Source organism: Triturus cristatus, chromosome 9 (assembly GCF_964204655.1).
Source record: "Triturus cristatus chromosome 9, aTriCri1.1, whole genome shotgun sequence".
In the NCBI taxonomy this organism is placed as follows: Eukaryota; Metazoa; Chordata; class Amphibia; order Caudata; family Salamandridae; genus Triturus; species Triturus cristatus.
The window spans coordinates 27,423,665-27,447,203 of NC_140592.1; the positions used below are offsets into that span (position 1 = coordinate 27,423,665).

General features: G+C 46.5%; 1 protein-coding gene across 1 annotated transcript in view; it reads left to right on the top strand.

Moving 5' to 3' along the window:
• Nucleotides 1-23,539, top strand: part of CRELD1 (CRELD disulfide isomerase 1) — a 121,529-nt gene that overhangs the window by 11,133 nt on the left and 86,857 nt on the right. Inside the window, exon 2 of the mRNA XM_085624290.1 lies at nucleotides 19,150-19,321. Within this exon, the coding sequence (XP_085480416.1) occupies nucleotides 19,187-19,321 (135 nt within the window). The 5' untranslated portion in view covers nucleotides 19,150-19,186. The remainder of the gene's footprint in view (nucleotides 1-19,149; nucleotides 19,322-23,539) is intronic.

Consider the following 23,539-nt stretch of genomic DNA (forward strand, 5'->3'; position numbering starts at 1 on the left):
GCCGAAGTTAGGTCCCTGGAGGGATCCGGGAGAATTCCATGGCTACGTACGGTTAGAACCATTTTGGTCCAAATGGGTCTGGAACAGCTGTGGTTGTCTCCTGGAACTAATGTGTTTCCCTCCAAACCAGAATTTAAAGCACTGTACTGGGCCTCGGTCCGACAAACCCTAGTGTCTGCTTCCAGCTCCACTAGTTTAACTGGCAGGTTCCTGGCTAACAAGCTGGACCCTTCCCGCGAGAACTATTGGGACATTATTACCAGGCCGTTGGATAAGAAACTCTACCATCAGTTTCGGGTGGGTTCTCTGCCCCTGAATACATTTGTTAAAAGTTGGGGCACAGGAATAACCGAATTTTGCAAATGGTGCCCTGGCCACAAGGAGTCAGAGGGTCACCTTTTATTTGCCTGCCCCAAGTACCACGACCCTCGTAAAAAATGGTTAAAACCTTTGTTCCAACGCTTTACTTGTGGTAGGTCCGCTGAGGCAATTCGGGTACTAAAGACCAATACTTCAGAGTTGTTTGTGGTGAGCACAGCGAAATGTTTGGGCTGGGCTTGGATTATTAGAGCCCATAAATAGCAAGGAATTGCTTGATCATACGATTCACATTTAAAAGTTTTAATCTAAAATTGGATATTGCACAGTATTTTAAGATGGTTTTATTTATTGATTTTATGTTTTAATAAGAAACTGTATACATAAACGGATCGTTTAAATATAAATGGGATGTTCAACTGGGATTATTTTTAAATGTATAGTTTTTATTGTGTGTAAATTGGTCAGTATGTGGTGTTTATAATGTATGACCTTAACTGTTTGTGTTAACCTCGTTGTCTTTTGTGATTTTATTATCGAAATAAAGACTTTAAAATCTGAATCTGAATCTGAGCTCAATAGTAAAACAGAAGGTGTGTCAGCAGTAGGTTTCCAGGAGTACCCCCTGACAACAGTTGTAAGTTTCCAGGAGTACTACGGACAATGTCATGCGACATTTTCACGTGTTATGATTACCATAGTGTTACGTTGATCGCACAGTACAATGCAGCATTGGGGAAGGTTAGCATCGCTGTGCAATTGCACATTTTTAGATATGGCTAGAGGCAGCTTCAGGTGTTTTGTAACCTTTTTGTTTCTAATTCTTAAATGAGCATTCACAGTGCCCTGAAGTATTACCCTGCCACCTCACGCTATTGGCTCTTTGTATCCTTCCTCATCCTGTTGAGTACTTGCATTGCAATGCACTTGAGACTAATGTCCGCACAAAAAGTGCCCTCACTCACTACAGATCATATTATTTATGTCATATATGAATTGTGTACATAAACTCTCACCGTTAACCTTGCTTGATCCACCCACTCTCCACCCCCTGTGAGCGGTTTAGCACTGTGTGATTGTAAACAGTCGTGGCGTAGCAATATGCAGTAGTACATTCACGGCAGGTATCCGGTTTTGGAGCTGACCGGTGTAAATGGAGCTGTTTCCAGCCGTAGATCAGTCTTTGTGAATCCACCCAAGACTTCCACGAAGTGATCTAGTGGCAGGTTCGCTTTGGAGTTTTCTGGGGCTTCGCTCATTTTGAGTAATGCTATAATGGATTTCTTGGTCTTTTGGACTATTTTAATATCCTCTCAGATGCTGACTAGTCCAGTCTTGGCTGCTGAGAAACGAGTGCATGGGACAGACATACCCGAGCCATCTTCACGCCTTGGAGCTTTGTGTCTGGCACCTCTGCTCCACTCACTCGCTGTAATAAACACGTTCACAAGGTCTCCGGAGGCCACCAGGCCTTCCCCCAGAGGATGCCTTTGGACATAGGACTCTGTGTTTGTTGTATTTGCTTTCTTAATTATTTTTTTTCTTCAGTGTTCATTATTGTATTTGCTTGTATGTAAATAAAAGCTTTTCGTTTGACTGCTCATTGAGATTCAGTGCAGTTACTTGTGTCCCAAGGTATATTTAATACACGCCTTTATCACCTCCCCCTGTAAGCCTGAACTGTTTGTCTCACTGACTATGACGGGTCAAGCACTTTAAAGGGTGCAACTTGGTTATCCACTTGGAGGGTAATAGTACCCGAGGGCGCGTCACCAGTGGTAAAGAAGAAGGCCCATCACAGTCGCTGCTCAGTAACCGCTGACTGTCTTGGACCCAGAGAAGAGACCTCACATCCGCGATCTACCCGTATTGCGGTAGACCCTAAAGAGACAGTGTTCTGTGTAATCCTGCAAGTATTGTGCTGCCTGAAATCTATGTATTTTAGGAAATTCACAAAAGTCCCCAATAGTTTGCCCAGAAATCTTGGCCAGTCCTATCTCTTCAGTTGTAGTACAGCTTCTTGTATGCCACTCACGGAAGATATTCTGTACTTGGAGCAATCTGCAGGTGTGTGTTTGTGGCAATGTGCCCCAGCACTTCTAAGTTCCACCTATTTCCTGCTGACGCAAAGCGTTTTCCAATATGTAGAATAGACCTCCCTCTCTTAACCGCCCATTCCCCCAAATATGAGAGCCTTTCTTTGGGGACCTTCACAGCTAATTTACATACTTCATGCAGCCTTTTTAGGATTCGCGTTATGAGTGCTGATGGGGTGGGGAAAACACGGGGATTGCTTGTGGCATCCTGAAAATGTTCTGGGTATGTGGGCTTTTACTGTATGCCAGCAAGGTGGTTAACCAAGTTAAAAGCTTGCTGCTGGTATGTGTGCTGGTCCACAGACCACCAGTTAAACAGTGCTAATCACAGCAAGGCCAGCTCAACCTTCCATCCTTTCGAAGTCTGTAAACTGAGTTCCATTAAATTCGGTGATTGTATTGTAATTGCATTTATATAGCTCTTACTATCCCCGACGAGGCATCAATGTGTTTTTTCAGCGAGTAGCACACTACTCCGAAACCCATATAGGATTAGTGGTGAATTAGAATAGTGAAAATATTAAAGTAATTTGAGTGGTGGTTATGTTAGTCAGTTATTTGGATTGAGAAGGATAGTGGAGGGAAAGAAGAGGGAGAAAGGTTTGCATTTATATAGCGCTTGCTACCCTTGATGGGGTGTTGAAGCGCTTCTTCTGCGAGTAGCACGCTACTTCGGAACCAATAAAGGATTAGTGGTGAATTAGTATAGTGAAATAATTTGAATGGTGGATATGTTAGTCAGTTATTTGGATTGAGAAGGATAGTGGAGGGATAGAGAAGGAATAAAGATTTGCATTTATATAGTGCTTGCTACCCCTAGTGGGGTGTTGAAGCGCTTTTTGGTGAGTAGCACGTAATAGTAACAGCTGTTATCTACAACAGTTAAAAATGGTAGAGGTCTGGTGAGAAGCACTGTTTAAAATACAGTTATTACTATTATTATTCCCAGTGGCCACCCTTGGGCACCTCTCCAGCCATGCTCCCACCCTAACCCGAGGAGTTCCGAAGCCACCCCAGACTGGCAGGTTCTTATCAGTAATGTCTTCTATCTGCAGGTGTAATTGTTCATGGATCCCAGGTCTGTGACGCTAAATCTTTCCATTGTACTTACGTTTATCACTATCCATGGGCCACTGTTCATTTGGTTTTGAAAATTGTGCCTGACGGTATACAGCGCGTCGACTGTGGTGTGACTGCTCCACATAAGCCAATGTATCGCCGTAAGTGTTGATGTCCAAATAAGTCAGGAGTGCACAAGTGTGCCACTAAGTATTAGGACTGGGGCAGTTTACATAATCTCCTGGGTATGTATATATCTATGTATTTGGTATTTCCGTAGCATAGACAAAGCCAAAAAGCAGCCAAGCACTGTACAGCATCATGAGCATAAAGTCAACGAGTGATAAGAGAGGGAGCTCGGCTGTGGACGGTTAATTCACTGCCATGTAGTGTTCTTTCAAGAGTTGAGCCTTCAACTCGTTGCTACATTGCTGCGCTGTTGGAACATCACAGATGCTCCAACAGTTGTTGTAGGGATGTTGTTCCACATCCTGGTGCATAGATGGGAAAGGCTCACTGACTTGGTTTTTGCAGTCTGACTGTGCTGGCAGCTGGTGAACCGAGAACCACCAGAGATGGTGAGCTTGTCCGCAAGATAAGTGGGCGTGCAGCTGTGGTGGTTTTGTAAATGATGCCACTGGTTTTGAAGATGGTGGAGGCTGCCAAGGGAAGTCTGTGGAGTCCCTTCAGGATTGGTTTCTTATCTTAAAGGCTCAGGTGTCATTGAAGTTATTCATAGATTATAGATGCTGCCAAGATCCTGTCACCACAGAGGGTCGGTCTGTAATGCACACATTGCCATGCCACGTCTGCATTGCCCCAGTATATAAAGTATGATTATGATATAAAGGCGTGGGTCCCCTGCTCACTTTGCCTCTGAATTCAAGCTAGCCTGATTGATGAGGGGTGGTAGCCCGAAACTGGTCCCAGGATGCTTGTTTGCAGTTCAGGGAAGACCTGGCTTGGCAGTTCGGGCTGGACTGTTCCCATAAGGCACAGGGTCAAGACTGATTTGCATATAGATGGGTCTGAACTGAGGTGGCAAAGTGAGCTAAAGAATGATGATGGATTCAACCCAGATCTGTGACTGCGGGTGAGTGTCTGAAAAGTTTCAGAACTTCGTCCGTCATCTCCTTGTGTTTGCTTTGTTCACTCTAAGTTGGCAGGGTATGCCCAGACGTGGGTCCCCTGCTCACTTTGCCACTGAATTCAAGCTAGCCTGGTTGACGAGATGTTGTACCCCGAAACTGGTCACAGGATGCTTGTTTCCAGTTCAGGGAAGGCTTGGCAGTTTGGGCTGGTCTGTTCCCATGAGGCACAGGGTCAAGACTGATTTGCATATAGATGGGTCTGAACTGAGGTGGCAAAGTGAGCTAAAGAATGATGATGGATTCAACCCAGATCTGTGACTGGGGGTAGTGTCTGAAAAGTTTCAACGCTCCGTCCACCATCTCCTTGTGTTTGCTTTATAGAGTATGATTGCCGAGTCAGATTAGACATTGCCACAGTATGTGAAGCTGCCGTGTCATGCCAGTTTCTGCCTTTTGTGCATATATAAAGCACCGCTTCCAGTCCAGTCAGCTCTTACACTTCACCCCTATGTAAAGCTCCATTGCTGAGTTGGTGCCCATATCTTTCTCTGTCCCTCTTTTGTACTCGCAAGTTGCTAGCTGGGGGGAATGGATGCTTGGAAGCAGGGTAGTCCAGGACTTTGACCCATCCATGTATCGTAAAGTTGTGTAGTGCAGTGCAGATAAAAGGTTCCTGTTGTGCTGTCACTATATTTTGAGTGCCCCCTCACTTCTACATGTGTGTGCATGCATTGCAGCTGCCATCTTGCGCAGTTATCAGATTGTTCTGGCAGCATGAAATACCAAGGCACTAATAGTCGGGTCATTGGAATGGCTGATGACATACAGGCCACTGGTGAGGCACCACGGCTGTAGCCTACATGAGGTTCTATTGAGAGTTAGCACAGGATGGAGGCCACCAACCTGAAGCTGACAGTGGGGTGTCCTGCAGAAAATGGCAAGTGATGTGACGAGAGTGGAGCACCCCCAGTTTCCATTGGTTAGCATTGGGCTTCTGACCCCGAATCTGACCTCTGCACCAGCCGCCCCTGAGCCGCTGGTGGTGCAGTTCTGGTGCCAATCTGAACCTTGCCTGGCGATGACCTGAAACCCCGAAGACTGTATCTGTAAGTTGTGTACTTACCTGAAAAACTGCATTCTTTTTTTCCTCCTGTAGGTTACCATTGCACAGCCTGAAAATTGTACTGTGTCCACTTTTTAAAGTGTAAAGTATTTTTCCTGAAAAATATACGTGCAGTTTTGCGGTCAACTTGATCTTAAAATGAAATTTGAAAGAAGCTTGTTTTCTAAAGTTGGTACGGATCTCCTTTTTGAGTCGTGTGTCATTTATGAGTCACTGTGTGCATAACAAATGTCTTACACTCCTCTGTGTTATGCCTATGGCTGCTCACCCACAATACCACAAATACCACTTCCGTTTACATTGAGCCATGAACACTTACACACTTCTCGCTCTCTATCTGTCCCTGTCTTTCTCTGTCTCTGCCTCTCTCTGTATTTGTCTCCATCTGTCTCTCCCTCTATCTGTCTCTGTCCAAACAGGAAGCTTCCCAAAAGGCACTTTAAAAGTCAGCTGTGAAAGCGCTTACATCTGACTTCTAAAGGGCCTTTTGGGAAGCTTTCCCAGGGTGTAGTGACGTCACAGATTTCGGCAGTAAACACAGAAGATGGCTTCAGGGGCATACGTAGTGAATACCTATTTAATACATATTCACTACGTATGCTCCTGCGGTCATCTTCTGTGTTTACTGCCGGCCTCACTGGAAACGTAGAAACTGCAAGGCAAGGTCCGTGGGCCGCCAATGAAGGCCTGCCAGGCTGCTGGCAGCCCGCGGGCCGTACTGTGAGTACCACGGACCTAGTGGTATACCATATAGAGAGCCAGCTTCCTACAATGGCGGTGCAGCGGTGGAGTACAAGGCTTGACATTGTTGTACCACTTGATTAATAAGTGATTTCACAAGAGGAAATTAAAAAATTGTCTTTAGTTAAAATATTTTTACTATTTTCGATCTTTTTCCAAAAGTCTGTAAAGTAATTAGGTCCTTAGCATTTTGTAAGTTCCTAATAAGATCTCAACTACTTTAAACACATTGTTGTAGAACCCAGGGACCTCCCAGGAGCTCAACATTGCCCACATCCGCATCTGAGAGTTCAGCAACTCAAAGAGCCGTGCAAGGCACGGAAACTTGCCATGGGTCGGATACCAACACAAGCTCATCTGCAGCAGTTGGTGGTGGAAAATGACACGGTCCTGGCAAGTAAAGCTTTCCCCACTGGTGAAGAGGGTGATGAGTCCCCGGAGGTAGAGGATGGGGATTCTGACTCCATGTCTACCCCCTCAGATAGTAACACCACTGGGAGTGACCCAAGCAGTGTCCCAGATGAGGTAGACACTGGCGATGCAGATCTTCAGAAACAGGCAGGGGGATAGCCCTAGAAGCTAAACTCTTGGCCATAGAAACAGAAATAGCCTCCCCATAACTATGCACACTCCTCGGAAGCGCAGCGGACGAGCGCAGCGGGCGCGCCCTCAACATGCCGAAGACACGCCGAAGACACGCCAAAGACTAGCCCGTCTGTGCCCGTCCAGGCCAGTACGGGGCATGGGGCAGAAGACTATGCTCCCCCCGCCCACTAAAGGCTGGTTAGATCCCCTACGGAACTAAGAGCGCTACGCCCAATCACTAACATGTGGTGCACAATACTCAATCTCCACAAAACAGGAGTTACCTCCTGCAAAAACTGCAAACTTATCACCACCATCCGCCAACCCTATCCTGACGCTGCTAGGAGGCACAGGAAACGCAAACAGCCTTGCAACGTTGAGGCACAAAAATACGTGTTCTACAGTACAAACTGCCGCTCACTACCTAAACACAAATTGGACATCTTCAACCTCCTATTGGATGATAACCCTAGCGTCCTCTTCCTGACAGAGACGTGGCTGCACGAGAGCGCTGGCCCAGACGTTGCTACTGCCCTCCCTGCCAATTATGCAATCACTAGGATAGATCGAAATAAACAGCTAGGAGGTGGAATAGCAATCATCTTTAGCAGAGACTTGAAATGTACGTTAGAACAAGTTGCCATCCCTGACTGCGAAGCCGGCTTTTTCAAAATTTCTCTGAACCCGAACTTCACGATCTCAGGCCTATTGATATACCGGCCCCCCGGAAATTCATCCAAATGGGCACCAAATTTAGCCAACTATATCACTCCATGCTACATTGCCTCAAAACATTTCTCACCTATTGGTGATCTAAACTTACATCTTGATGACCCTTCCATTCCCTTTTGCTCTAATTTGTTAGATGATTTGAAGGCCCTAAATTTGACCTTAGTCAATACTGAACCTACACATAAAGCGGGCCATCTGCTCAACCCCATTATCTCCAATATCAACGAGCTACAATGGCATAACACCACTCCCATTTGTTGGTCTGACCATCATTTAATAAAATTCAGCGTAAATCTCCCACTTACCTCCACTATGCAATCTGACTTTCCAGCTACGTCCAGGAAAAACTGGAAGCTACTGGACCTGGCCAAACTAAATTCAGTACTCCATGAAAACCCTCCTAGAAACGGTCACAACATGGACAGCCTAGCGGTAGCCACTCACAAATGGCTCAGCGACGCCGCTGATCACTGTTTACCCACCCCTCATATCAAAGGAAATAGACACCGCCACTCTGCCCCATGGTTCAATGACTTTGTAAAAACTGAAAAATCGAAATGCAAGGCACTTGAGTGTCAATGGCGAAAAGAATACGCCCCTGACGCAAAAAAGACCTACCATGAAGCCAGGAATTTATATCATACTGCCTGCGCAAAAGCACGAGCCTCATTCGTTTCTCATACTATTACGGAAGCAACAAATAAACCGAAAACTTTGTTCAATATAGTCAAAGAACTAGCAGGCGCACAAACCACAGCCTCGGCTCCCCCACGGAACACTCAACAATGCCAAGATCTAGCATGTTTCTTTACTGAAAAAATCGAGAAAATCATCAGGGACATTAATACCAACAATAATGATCCACCCCTTTTTTCTGACTCGGAACATGCTCCCTCCTGTGAAAATACCCTGGAAGCCTGGCCTCCCTTTTCGGTAGATATACTGAAAACCATTTTTAAGAACATCAAGTCCGGCTCCCCCAGGGATCCTATCCCGATTAAAATAATTAAACAACTGGACGATCGCTCCCTGGAAATCATCATAGATACGCTTAACTCCTCGTTTGAACTTTCTACAGTCCCGACCCTCTGGAAACACGCCATGATAACGCCATTGCTAAAAAAGCCCACAGCAAATCCGGAAAGTCAAGCCAACTACAGACCCATATCCCTGCTTCCTGCCTTCTCCAAATGCTTGGAGAGACACGTCCACTCGGTCCTATCCACCTTTGCCGAAGAAAATTCGCTTTTGCACCCCTCACAATCGGGTTTTCGGGATGGTTTCTCGACAGAAACCACCCTTCTAGGAGTTACGGAACATATCCGGAATCTCCTCGGTAAAGGTCAGACGGTCGCACTCGTGCTTTTAGATCTGAGAGCGGCCTTTGACACCATATCCCACGAAACTCTCATCAAGGCATTATACAGAAATGGTGTCCCTGGAAAAGCGCTTAACTGGATTCGATCCTTCCTGGCGGAACGGACTTTCCAAATAACATCCTCACTGGCCTGTTCCGACACCTTTAATGCCCCCCACGGCGTGCCACAGGGATCTATACTGATTCCCCTGTTTTTTAATCTTTACCTCAGACCCCTATCTGATTTAGCTGAAAAATCTGGACTTACCCTCATGACCTACGCCGACGATTCCCAAATTATATTCTCCCTATCTGAATCCTGTCCGACATCCCCATCTCTCCTCAAATCAGGGCTTCAAAATATCCTTAATTGGATGACAAGAAACCAATTAAAGCTCAATGGAGACAAGACAGAGATTCTTCTCTTAGGAAAACGTCAAGATCTTTGGAATCCTTCACACTGGCCAAACCAGATGGGTAAATTTCCTACCCCAGTGACTCAAGTTCGTAATCTGGGAGTCATCTTGGATAGCTCCCTCTCCATGAGCCAACAGGCCAACAAAGTTGTCGGCCTATGCCTTACCATCATCAAATGGCTGAGGAAAATCATTTTGATGCTGCCCTCTTCCACTCAAAAGACCGTAGTCAATGCCCTCATAACATCACGGCTTGACTACGGCAACATTCTGTACCTTGGCTCTAATAAAGCAGTAGTCAGTCGACTACAACTTGTCCAGAACGCTGCAGTCCGACTACTGTGCAGAATCCCTAAAAATTCCGGAGTCTCGAGCTACCGTCGGGAACTCCACTGGCTCAGGGTAGAAAGCAGAATCCGTTTTAAAGCCCTGAACTACATGTTCAGAATCAAAGCAGGTACTGCACCCAAATACCTTCTAGCTCTGGCTCACCCCTATACTCCCAAGCGTAATCTTCGCTCGCAATCAGCTGCCAACTTCTGTGTACCAAGATTTAAATTGGCAAGAATGGGAGGCAGATCTTTCGCCCACCTTGGACCATCCCTCTGGAACGCACTCCCTCCCTTCATTCGAAAGGAGGAAAACCATGTCCGGTTCAGAAGGCCCGTCAAGACCTGGCTATTCGAACAATAACAAGAATAGCCAGTAAATTCTCCTGACATCCTTATGCTGTGTCTCGGTGCCGGGAAACCCTTTTTGGGTAGCTGTAGCGCCTTACAAATTTAATAAATAAATAAGGGCCTAGGACCCATCTCTGTTGGCAGCAAAATATTAAAAGGTGGCAAGTAGAATATTTTGACTTCAAAATCCCGAAAGGGATTGTCCCAAAATTATTTGAGGGTGATATCACATCAATGAGTGGTTGATTGCATTTGAGAGAGCATGTCTTGGAAGAGAGGACCACAGGAAGCTGTGGACTGATAGCCTGTGGGAAAGGTTCTTAGAGATGTGCAGGGATAGACTCCTGACACTCCATGAGAAATATGCTACATCCTATGACGTCATGAAGGGTACCCAGATTGAGGACTTTGGATTTAGTACTGAGGAGTATAGGATCAGTTTCAGGGAGGATCGAAAACCCAGAGCCGGACTTGGGTAGATTTTGTAGACTACTTCGTGAAATCACCAGGATGGTAACAATGGACTTGACTTTGAAGGGCGTCATAATTTGATAATGAAGGAGCATCTTTTAAGTAATTGTCAACAAGAGAAACACAAATTCCTGGCAGGCCTAGATCCACTTCCTCCTCAAGAATTGGGAAAGAAGGCTGACCACTGGGTCAATACAAGGATGGCCAAGACTACCACTGGTGGGGAGACCAAAAGAAAGAGGCAAAAAAGCCCACCCCAAGGGAAAGAGGATAACCCTAAAACAAAGTCTTCTTCAGGCCCTCAAAAGTGACCCAGCTGAGGCAACCCTAGTCTTTGAGGGAGGGGTAGACTTATCTTATGTTGCCTGGCCCACTACTATGAAAATACAGGCAGCACCCCTTGATAAAGGTTACCAGAGTAGAGGCCCTGAGATATACGGGGCTAGTGTCACCATGGTGGCAGAGCAACTGGTTTACTCAGAACAGTACCGGACTCGGAGGACCTATCAAGCCACCATTGCTGACAATGTCACAAGGATCCATCCCATGGCTTTGCTGTCTTTTGACTGGGAGGGAACATTTGGGCAGAAGGTAGTGGCCGTGTCCTCATCCATCCCTGTAGACCAGAGCTTTCCAAACTCGGTGTCGCGACACGGTACTGTGTCGTCTGCAAATGGTGGGTGTGTCGCGGGATGACGCCGGTACTGCAATTGTACGTTAGACGTACATGGAGAAAGGAGGAGACCGTTAGATGAGCGTGTGTGCTCCGCACGCAGCACATGCGCAGTTCGGCCTGCAGGGCCATTCCTGGCAGGAGTGTGAAACGTCGGGCCCGGAAAACAATCCGGTGGCCGCGGCGTAAGGCCATGACCTTCTCACAAGTACGGGTGTTCAAGTTCTGAGGTAGGGCATAGTGTGCGACTTTCTGCCTGTTGTTTTAATTACATACATAAAGTCTGCAGTACAGACCCGGCTGCGTTGACCGTTCTACCCTGGACCCATCACTAGGCTATCCAAGGCCGTTACCCCTCCTCACAGATGCTCGACCTTTGCCCTGTTTTCTCTCTGGAATACGATGTTGTTCCCAGTCTATGCGGGCTGAGGGTGCACTTTAAGAATTCAACTCATTCTGCATCGTCGTGTCACTCCCTGGCTCCAGGTATCAACTGGTCAACGTTAGTGAGTAAATACACCTGCTGAAGTGATCAGTTTGTTGACAGAAGGTCACAGGTTTGATTCTCAGCAGATTAACAACTTGTCTCTGTCTCTGTCGTACATACAAAGCCGAGAAAAACAGCACCACTAAGTTGGTTAAGAGAAAAAAGCAGACCTTTTCAGTGCAGAGAAACGTAGGATTAGAAAGTGCTATGTTTTATAAGAGTGATCAGTGTGACTGGTGCGGTTTCAAATAATGCCTCTGGACATTGCGTGTGGGCTGGTCATCAGTTCATAACTGACTCCCGGTTGTGCATTATGCACAAAACATGCTGGGTTATAAATTCCAGCAGGCCACTATTTCTACCCATGAACCAGATACCCTCCCTGTCTCATATAACCCCATGAACTTACTTTATGAGGCCACTGTATGATGAAAGATACTTTGGGCCCAAGGGGCTGGGACTTTGGAACGCCTCAGCCCTTCAACTTGAACACAAGCCCGTTACCATCAAATCAGAAAATTTCTAAAAACAACTTTACCTTAAGTGTAAAATCGTCATGGGAGTGATTGCAAAAAGGCCACACGTAGAGTAGACCCTTTTTAAGCAACTGCGTGGATGCTAACACTCTTGTTTTCAAACCTTTAATTTTCACCATTTTAGGTCGATCCTGGGCAGTGCGTAAGCTTCTCTGCGAACCTGTAGGACTCATTTTGTAACCTCCCATGGCGATACCACCGAGATTGGCAAATGACGCGATAATCCTTTATTATGGTGAAGCACATACGTATTTCACTCCAGTGCTGCCTCATAGACTGACCCCAGTAGGCCAAAAAGTTGTTACCGGTGTCAGGCACAGGTGACGTCGTTCCTGCACCTTGCCTGGGAATCTGTAGTGAGGCAGGTGGCCACGGTGATTGGTGATGAGCTGGAGCTGGACCCAGTTGTTTGCCTGTTGGGCGCTATTAAAAAGCGGAAAGGCAGAAAGATGGAAGGAAAATTTTTGCATTTGCTATTGTTGTTGGCAAAGAGGAGAGTCGCATTTACCTGGAGGGGGCAGGGTCGGCCTAGTCTTGACGTTTGGGAGAGTAATGTGTGTGAGTAGAGTGGCAGAGGAAGTACGCCTCCGTAAAATGTAGACATGATGATAAATGCCCCCAAGCTCTGGAACTCCCTTCCAGTTCAACTACGCACAAATTCCAATCACATAACCTTTCGCAAAAAACTAAAGACTCTGCTATTTCCTTAGTCTGCTCCCTTTCCTGATCAGTCTATAGCGCTGGGACATCCCGGGTAGCCATGCGCTCCTCAAATGCCTTTTCATTCATTCATTCATTCATAAAGTGGAAGATGATCTGCAGGCTTGGGGGGGGTGCTGTTGACTAAATTTGTTGGATGGGGAAACAAGAATTTTCTTCTGAGGACTAGGTCAGGTTACTCCTGTTACTGGTTCTGTGGTGTATTGAGACATAATGTACATGATATTTTTCTATGGGGTTTGATCTACAATAACTTATTACTACATGTCAAATGTTGGGGGATGGCTGTGAGTCTTGTATCATTTTCACTTGTGTTGCTGTTTTGCTCAGCAGTAAACAATACTAGATGTTTTTAAATAAACACGCATACAATGCCATTATACACGGAAATGCATGCGATGGTTTAAAAAAAAAAGTGCAGCAAGTTAATATTAAGCCTACTGTGTCACGCCGCCAGTAAGAGATCCAATCCTGCTGGGCGTGGCCTAACAAGGACAGGGTGGCAACCAGGAGGGGCTACAAACCGTCCGGGACAATCAGCAAAGTTGGATTGGAATAATAAGTGACGAGAAACGACGCATACCAATCTAATTCGGAGGCGGAGCTGAGACACGTCTTCGGAATCCGTATTGATTCCAAGAAACCCTCACATGGCGAGGGCAGCTCATGCGCGCTGCTAACGCCAGGCGAGACCTAAAAACTCAGATCTGTGACTCGTGGTGAATGTTTGACAATGTTCAGCATTCTGTCCATCATCTTTTTGTGTTGCAATATCCATGTGCAGCCAGTATGGATGAGTCTGCAGCTGCACTCATGACTTGAATACCATTGTTCTCTCATTTAGAACTTGTATAAAATCTTCCCTGTGAACTATTGATAAGTCATTAGCAAATTGCTGCACAGAGTTCCTCAACGATATTGAGAGCTGAACACACACTCCAAATACGTCTCACTCTTAATGTGTGAGACTTGAGGTCTGTGTTTCTCTCGTGTACCCAGGGTTAGATTGGGATTAAAAATCAGACCGGGCACGCTAAAAAAGTGGCCCTCATTTGCATATTGCCTTTCCGCAAAACACTACTTCGGCGAAGTTTTATAAAACAGAGGCATGTTTTCTTAACAAAAAAATTTTCCTAGCTCAAATAGATAAAAAGTTACGGAAAATCTCACTCTTCATGTTACCACACACTGTAAAAACTCATATTCAGCAAGGAAGCAGGTGGACTTTAGGCATGGTTGAAAGGGTTGGCAGTGCGTGCACATGCCCTTTTTTTGCCATAAATCACTGGGGCGTGAGTCAATGTGTGCATGATTATATTCTTGTTTCAGGCACAAACCTAACCTTGTACCCAGTTTTGCCAGTCACTTTCTTTGCTAGAACAGATTCACAATTGCTTTATTAACCTTCCTTGGGTGGTTCGGGCTCGCGCGCTGTGCGCGCTCGCATTACCATGTCGCAAAATTATGAATATCTAAAGTGTGTCCCCAACATGAAAAGTTTAGAAAGCTGTGCTGTAGACTGTCTGCTTGGAAACGATTTGAAGACTTCCCCTTGGGCTGAAGTCAAACTGAGGACCCATGCAGAAATGCTAGGGATCCCATAATGGGGTTGTGTAAAAACAAGAGCCCAGAGCTCAGCCCTGAGGGAAAAAGAGGTCCTGATACAGAGGACCAGCTCTCCAAGAGAAAACGCAGGAAGACTGGGGGACCAGCTTCTAAGGATATTCAAATCAGAACCCCCTCTTCCCAGGAAAAGGACCTGTTAGCCCCAGAGGGCAGCGAGCCTGAGATGCTTGGACCTTACACAGCCGAGCTCTTGGGCCCAAGGGGACTCTCTAGGGAGGATCTGTGCCTGGGACGAGAAACCTGTCCCACTCTTGAAAGCCTGAGGCAGCAAGCTGCTGCACAGGAAAAGGGTGATATCAGTGGAAGCCACAGGGTCTATTGGGAGGATGGACTCTTAAACACTGAGGCCAGAAACCTCAAATCTGTCCCAACTACAGAGTGGTAGTACCTCAGAAGTTTAGAGAATTTCTCCTCACTTTGGGCCATGATATCCCCTTAGCTGGGCACCTTGGTAAGGGTAAAGCATTGAGTAGATTAGTAAATCACTTCTAGGGATGTCCCAGAAGGTGAAGCACTTTTATCAGTCCTGTGTCTCCTGTCCCTAGACCCTCAAACAGCCCCAGGGAACAGATATATTCTGGTGGTAGCAGATCATGCCACCAGGTATCTTGAAGCTATTCCCCTTACAACCACCACTGCCCCTGCAGCGGCCAGGACCCTCCTTGGTATCTTTACCAGGGTTGGTTTCCCTAAGGAGGTAGAATCAGACGGAGGTACAAACTTCATGTCTGCATACTTAAAACACATGTGGGAGGAGTGTGGAGTGTCTTACAAGTTCACTACCCCCTACCACCCACAAACCAATGGCCTGGTTGAAAGATTTAACCAGACCTTGAAAGGCATGATTGCTGGACGGCCTGAAGAATTCAGAAGGAAATAGGATTTCTTACTTCCATGCCTGCTTTTTGCTACAGGGAAGTGCCACAGAAGGGAGTGGGGTTCTCATCCTTAGAACTTCTGTTTGGGTATCCTGCTAGTGATCCTCTGAGTCTTGTGAAGAAAAGATGGAAACACATTCTCACAGAACCAAAACAAGATATAGTTGATTATGTGCTTGCCTTCACTTCAGGGTGGCATTAGTACATGGAAAAACAAGCCAACCCCTTCAGGCCAGCCAAGAGCTTCAGAAGCAGTGGTATGACTAAAAGGCTATTGGAGCCTGTGGTATCTAGGGCCCTCCAGGACAACTGGAGGGGACCCTAATCTGTTGTTGAAAAAAAATGGAAGGTCACCTATTTGGTGGACCTTGGCAGTTGCAAATATCCCAAAAGGGTTATACATGTCAATCAACTAAAGCCCTACTATAACAGAGCTGATGTAACCATGCTCATAGTTACAGATGAGGGACTGGAAGCTGATAGTGAACCTCTCACTGAGCGTCTCACCGGTAAACCAAAAGATGGGTCTGTTGATGGAGTGATCTTGTCAGACACTCTCACTGATCAACAGCAGGCTGATTGCAGGCATGTCCTAAATCGGTTTGCTGAGCTCTTCTTTCTGGCCACTCGTCAGACTAGCTGGTGTACCCATGATGTAGGCACTGGTGACAGCCAACCTGTCAAAAACACAATTTACCAGCAGTCTGATCATGTCACAGAACTTATGATTCAATCAATTGTGCTGTTATCGGCATATTACTGCCAGACCTGTGCCGGCGTCAGAACCCGTGAGGGTCTTAGCTCACAAGCTGACATATTACACAGCTACAACATGTCGATAACAGCACAATCGATTGGATTGTGAGATTTTCATATACGAAGATGAGGCACAATAATAGTGGCACTAGATACAAGTGGAACAATAAATTTGACACTGGGACAGTTACCAAACTTCTAAGCAATCATGGGGCATCATGTGATGTTGGGAGTCTCCTAATACCTCTAACTGACACAAGTGCAAATATACTTACAAGCCCTGAAGAAGTCTCTATGGGATGAAACGTGTTGGCGACATTGAGATTTAAAGAAGAAAAGTTGTATACAAAAGAACAAGAAAATTGTGTACAAAGTAACCCTTTTAAGAACAAATTTGATGGAGTTTGTGCACTGTGTAACCTAAACTATGTGTAATCCATTTAACTCTCATAGGATGAATGGTGGGTGCTGATCATCCCCTTGTAAGTAATCAATAGAGTTTTGCTCCTGATTAAGATTAAGTGGCTGATCTTCCAGATCTGTGCACCACTTTATTTGTACTTGAATAATCCACTAAAAGTGATAGTGTGAATTCAGTTGCCTCGGCCTCGTCTTGTAAATCACTAACCATAATTGGGATGCCATGGGTGGACCCAGTGCCACTGCACTTGTTGCACAATTGATAACTACACCCCTGCATGGAGCCTCCTAGAAGGAGTAAATAGGGCGCACCTAACAGGATTCATTCATGGCGAATGAGCTAGAAAGAGTCGAATGACCCAAAGGAATCGCGCTCGCTTAGAAATGATTAACTAGAACAGAATCCGGTGCACCTGGCTTTCTTATCTGAATGTAGAATTAATAATCAACGTTGTGTACATTGCACGTGCTGTGCCGAAGAAACACCATTACCTGTGGCTCGAAATGAAGAAAACCTGGCATGCAAAGCATGAGAGGTGATGAACTACCAGTGCATTATGGAAGTGTTTTAATGGAGGCTGATCGGTTACTGAAAACATTATACTAATAGTAGAAAAATCTATTTCCTGTTCACCTATATGAAACGGAATAGTAAAAGGAAAGTTTCACAGAACACATTTCTTTGGCCTTTGAGTGTCCGACAACGCACAATCCCAGAATCCCCCCGTCTTTCCAGTATAACTTCTGCCACATTGGTCCTAACTTTAACGCCTGGTAGTTGACACCGGAGAGCCGCCATTTTTCTCCCTCCTTGCTATTGTCAGACACATTTCAAGTGTACCTATATGTGTGAGACATGACTTGCGTCACCAGCTCCATGTGCTGCATCTGCAACGTCATGCACCCAGAATTATTTGAGACACCCCCAGTCTTGTAAAATCAGTGCCATTATCTGACTCCACTTAAACTTGCATTACAACCATATCCCATTGTTACTGGGCAGTCTGCTGTAAAAAGCACCGAACCAGCTCGTGTCGATGCACCGTTGTCCCCCGCACTTCGGTGGACAGGGGTTGTCCAGGGGACTTCCTCATTGTGCTCCTTTGTGTCTGCCATCACCAGCTCATCGGTGCAGGGGGTCTTGATGGAAGCACCAATGTCCTTCTCAAATGTTCGTAGATCCGGGCCCAGCCCTGGCTGGAGGGAACTTTTTCTTAGAGTTCTGTCTGGCATCGCTGAGGTGAAGAACCCGTCTTTCTGCTACACCTGGTTGTCCGCCTGTGGAGTACGTTGTGAACATTACTTACTGAAGAAGCCACTGATGGTTTAAAAAATCTAGTCAACCACTCCTTTATGTCAAGCTTATCATACTTCAGAAAGATGCTAGATCAGATAATCGGTCACTGCATGATGCCAGCACAGCGGCTTCAGTGAGGGGCGCACACGAGGGAGGAGCTTGTTGCCACCCTTCATTGTCGAAACGTCAATGCTGCAGTCCAACATTTTGCTGTTTGTGTGGGCTACGACACTGTAGACCACAGGGTGTCATTCCGCTGGGGAAGACGATGGGATACTCTGACGCGTCACTACAGAAAACGCAAGGGTTCTTCAAAAGCTCAAAGCACCAAGTGGGTCATGTGAAATGTAAAACCAGGGTGTGATGTGGTGCACCCCAGGGTTCCCCTCCTTTAAGCCTGCTCTTCAGTATACATACTTTTACATGCTTCTGAGATGTTTAGAAGGGCCATGGGCTATTCTCAACATCTTGGAAGTGTGTAAGACTATCCAAGGCATTGTGGTCAGTGGGTTTCCTTTATTCTGCTTATTTTCACTTTCTTAGGGCAGGAGGCATGGAGTCCCCCCTGTGTCGCATCTCTTTGGAGGTAACTTTGGGTGTCAATCCTCCTTCCTCTACTTTTCAATCTATACTTGGGAGTTCCCTGCATGTCCTGGGGGCTGTCGACATTTACCAGAATGTTGAAGGCACCCAGACATAACCGTGCGTGCCGTACATCTGATATGAGGCTCTTAGCCACCCAAGGGCAGTAGCAGGTGCTTGCACATTTCACCCTCTTAATACTGCCACTGGTTCAAGAGGCCCAGTTACTGCCCTTGGCTGCTCACACACTTTGTCACTATATTAGTTAGCAGGGTCACATTTCAACATGTCAGGCAGATAGGTGAAAGGGCTCCGCCCACTGCTTCTTGAAAGAGACCCTGACGGGTAACATGTCTCTTTCCATTACCCTGTAGGCTGATATTGTTCACATTTAGTGGAGAAATTTGAATCTGACCCCAGAGATCTTCCCTCTTGATGGGATTCTAAGGTCGCTAGCTGGCCACCCTGCCCTCCCCACTTACGTGTTTTCCTCCTCTTCCTATAGGTTGCTGCTTGCAAGGAGTACTGGCCCAGAGAACAACATGGCGCGTGGAAGGCTGTCGGGCCTGCGGGAAGTCTGTGCCCTCCTGGGAGCCCTCCTCCTTCTGCTGCAACCAGGGACCTCCAATCAGGAGCCCTGTCAGACCTGCAGAAACCTTGTCAACAACTTCAAGAAGGTGGGTGCCAACAATCTTCAAACTGATGCTTACGTTGAGTTAATATCCTTTAGTAACGTATACTTTATTTATTTCATATACTTGCTTCTTTTCTTGCTGCGTGTCTTTGATGCGAACACTTTGCCTGGGTTTTAGCTGCAGGGCATGCCTCAGGAGGCTGGTTCCTTTGGACTGCACGCCTGCTCCTGCATTTACATGTTTAATTTCCATCCCCACTGTGGTTCTTTCATCGCTCCTTCATCCATTACAAAGTCCTCATCTCGGACTTCATCTGTCCTTCTTGGTGTAACAGGACCAGCCCGTAACAGAAGGGGTGGGTACTAGGCACCGAAGTCATTCGGTTGCTCTCTGCTCTCTCCAGGCCATCACGATTGCTCGGCCCACTTCCACTTGGTTGCTCAAGTCTAGTAGACCGAGTCTCTAGCCTTGGTGCGGCTCCTCACCGCGGTCCATGATTGGAGCGCTCTGCCTCAGTGGACTGTTACGTTATCTTGGCTATTTCAGGAGACTATTCTCCAATATGTTGCAGCCTCGTGAGTTGCTTGGAGAGTGACACAATCCAAAATGTCCTAATTGACTACGCTGACCTCTTATTGGCATAAGTCAAGTGGAGAAACAGATCTTACTTTGTATTGAGTGAACTGTCCAGCCAGGCATCCTTCCCCCTCTGAGAATATCATTTTATGAGCATTTGATGCTTCATCATTTGCTCCAGAAGATGGTAGACTTGCACGTAATGGAGTAGGTGATGAGGCTAAGTCCCGGATTTCACCAATCATGGTTGCAAGGAAGCCTGTGCATAAGGAAGTGCTCACTTGTGTTGACATTCAACACCCTAAACGATCCTTCAAAAGTTAGTAAAACCTCACGACCATCATTGGTGACATTGCTGTCGTCAACTAAGAAGAACCTCTACATAGGATCTCACCAGGTGTATTTCCCCCATAACTTCCCATACATCACAACACTGTCCATCCATGTTGGCTTCTACGGTAAACACCACTCGGGTTCATTATATTCTTGTGCTTCAAGCAAGGCTACTGGCCCTCCAAGGGTGCTCAAGATTTGTGTCAACATTCTGATACTTCCTCCAGAGCCGACCACCTCCCAGGTTTCCATGAATCCTCACTCACCAGCAAGTAAAGATCTTCACTCAATATCATCCATCAAAGTATGCTAAAAGTAGTTGCCTTCCTTCGGCTAAGAGTAGTTGGCTTCCTTCGGCTAAGAGTAGTTGCCTTCCTTCGGTTAAGAGTAGTTGCCGAAGATTGCCTTCCTTCGGCTAAGAGTAGTTGCCTTCCTTCGGCTAAGAGTAGTTGCCTTCCTTCGGCTAAGAGTAGTTGCCTTCCTTCGGCTAAGAGTAGTTGCCTTCCTTCGGCTAAGAGTAGTTGCCTTCCTTCGGCTAAGAGTAGTTGCCTTCCTTCGGCTAAGAGTAGTTGCCTTCCTTCGGCTAAGAGTAGTTGCCTTCCTTCGGCTAAGAGTAATTGCCTTCCTTCGGCTAAGAGTAGTTAGCTTTCTTTGGCTACATGCTGGATTAGCGGAGCGTGTGCATACCTAAGTGAAACAGGGGTAACAAACTGACATTTCCCCAACAAACTGCGACTGACCTGTAAAGCTGCCGCACGCAGTGACTGGGAACCCAAAAGTCAGATTTGGGGTCGGGGGGGGGGCATTCACAATGGTGTCTGTATGGAAAGCCTACATGCCCTTTGAGCCCGGGCAGTCTAGTGTCGCACCTTTTGACCATGCCATGGCCACTGAGAGAAGGACCCAGTGCGTCACTTAGATGGTGCTTTTCAAAGACCTGCAGTGTGTCTCTGCGCTGACTGGTCCTAGAAGGAGCAGCAAGACCTACCAAGGCAGCCTGATCTGAAATGAGCCGTTAACGAGGAGGGTATTGTTATACAAGCGCCTGGTGCCGGGACAGCACCTTTCCATTTGTGGAATGTGCACGCTTTGTAATTGTGACCAGCACAGTACATACGTGATTTATCATGTGACCACGAGCCTCCTGCAGGTATAGAAAATGCATTCCTTGCCTCTGCACCGGGGCGGGACTGGCAACCAAAGTAAGCCTCGGCAAATGTTATCCTACCACAAGCCCCCGTCCTGCATGAAACGAGCGTGCACAGTAAGCAAGCCTGAGTTCTGCAAGAGGGGCTCTCTCTAAGAACTTAACAAAAGTGGGGTATATAGTGTGTTGTAATAAAAAGATAGACACAATGGCTCCGGCAGTACAACAATCGAATTTCCATATTTTGGTGGAGTTTGTAAAGGAATAGAAAGCATACATTCCACTCAGGAAGAGAGCAATCTTATCAGCCCGGTGGAAATAGGTTATCGGCACCATTTGTTTTCAGTTTTTTCCCAAATACCACCAGCGATTTCAAGGAGACTGTTGGTAAATGTGAGATGGGCCAAATACAAAAAAGACACACTTGCCACCAGTAGGCAGCCAGTCACCAGAAGAATACACCCACCAGTGAACATGCCAGTTCCTAAAATGTTGTACAACGGCTCATGCAATGGCTGGTGCGCTTAGCATCGAGCCTGTTGGAATGAGGTTTCGGAAGCCAAGACATGGCTTTGTTCGACAAAGATAGGTATCACAGGCATGTTTTGCCCCGCTTTGGCATTTACGGCGTGCAAGAGGAGGGTAACGCCAAACTAATGACAACTGGTGGCTTCTGGCTTTCCAGGTTCAGCATCCCTCTGCCAATTGAAGTCCTAGCCTTTCTTTCGAAAGCTGTGCGGTCCTGCCCATCTCGGTTCCAGTGAGAGCCCCATGATCTGGAAGCATTCCGTGATCCTGGTGATATTCAGCAAAGCACCCTTCGTGGGTTCAGCCCCCTCATCCCTTGCAATTTGGCAGCTGTTGGCAGCTGAATGATGGTCCATGGGCTCATGTCTTTTGCTGCACCCCTGATAGGAGACCATCTCCTGCCCTTACCCTGTACAATCCTTGTAGGAGCCCATTACTGCAGTCCTTGCTTCCTCCCATATGTGGGTCTAAGCCATGCATCCTTTTGTGGTTATTTACTCCAGTAACTTCTATAGATCTGGACTTCGAGAAGAAGACTCTGCCTTCCCTGGTTCTGGGAGATGCTTCTCCAGGGATCAGGTTCTGCTGGTGGTGTCCTCCAGAAGAAGCCCGGCTGCTGGGCCCTGATGCGGAAGAACAGAAAGATGAACTGCCCAGAAAGAGGAGTGGAGCAGGGCTATTTACATGACAAAGCACACTACTCATTCGGCACCTTGGGAGCAGAGTCACAAGGTCCCGCACGGATCCTACAGTCAAGTGGACCTAAACCATTCAAGAACTAGCTGCTCCATCTGAGGACAAGGAACTGAACATTCCCAAACTGAATGTGTACTGAGCCTGCACCATCTTAGAGGAGGCAGGTGTCACTGGAGAGCGCGCACCTGGAGAGGAGCCAGGTGTCACTAGAGTGCGCACCTGGAGAAGAGCCAGCAAACGGAACGTATCAGTTCGTAGTTTAACCACACGTCTAATTAAATCAGCCACCTGGGAAGGGTGAAAAAGACCATCATTCAATTGTTTATGATGAGTTTTTATATCAACGGGCTCTAATTCTTTGGAATGTTTCCTGAAATTTTCAATTACTTCTCCAGTAAACTACTCTACAAAATATAACTGCTCTGACTCCGGCCATTGCTGAACATCTGCTATAATGTCCGGTGCAGAAGTATCACCACGAGCTGCTTTACGAGCAGCAGATCTGAGAGTGGCCACACAGTCTGAGGTCAAAATGAAGCGAGTCTGTGATTTAGCGTCTAATTCTGTCCCTTTCTGACCTGAGGGAGATTTGTCATCATCAGAATCATCCTCGGGGGCAGAGGGAAAAGTATATGGAGGTGGAGATCGATCTAATAGAATCGAATCATCCTGGGGTTGATTACGTAGAGGATAAAGGGGGCGCCGGACAGGGTATTGGCCATTTACCTGTGAACGACGCTCCCTCTCCTGTTTCTCTTTTATTTCCTTCATTTCTTTATTTTTCATTTCCAGCGCTTTCGCATAAATATTTTGGCGCTGTTCTTTTTCTGCTAGTGCTTGTTCTTTCCTCACTCTCTCATGCGCTTCTTTCTCCCACATTCGTACACAGTCAAACGTATCTAGTCTACTTTTGCGCTTAAACACACATTGTTCCACATACTGAATTTTTCTAATATCAAATGACCCATGTATTGGCCATC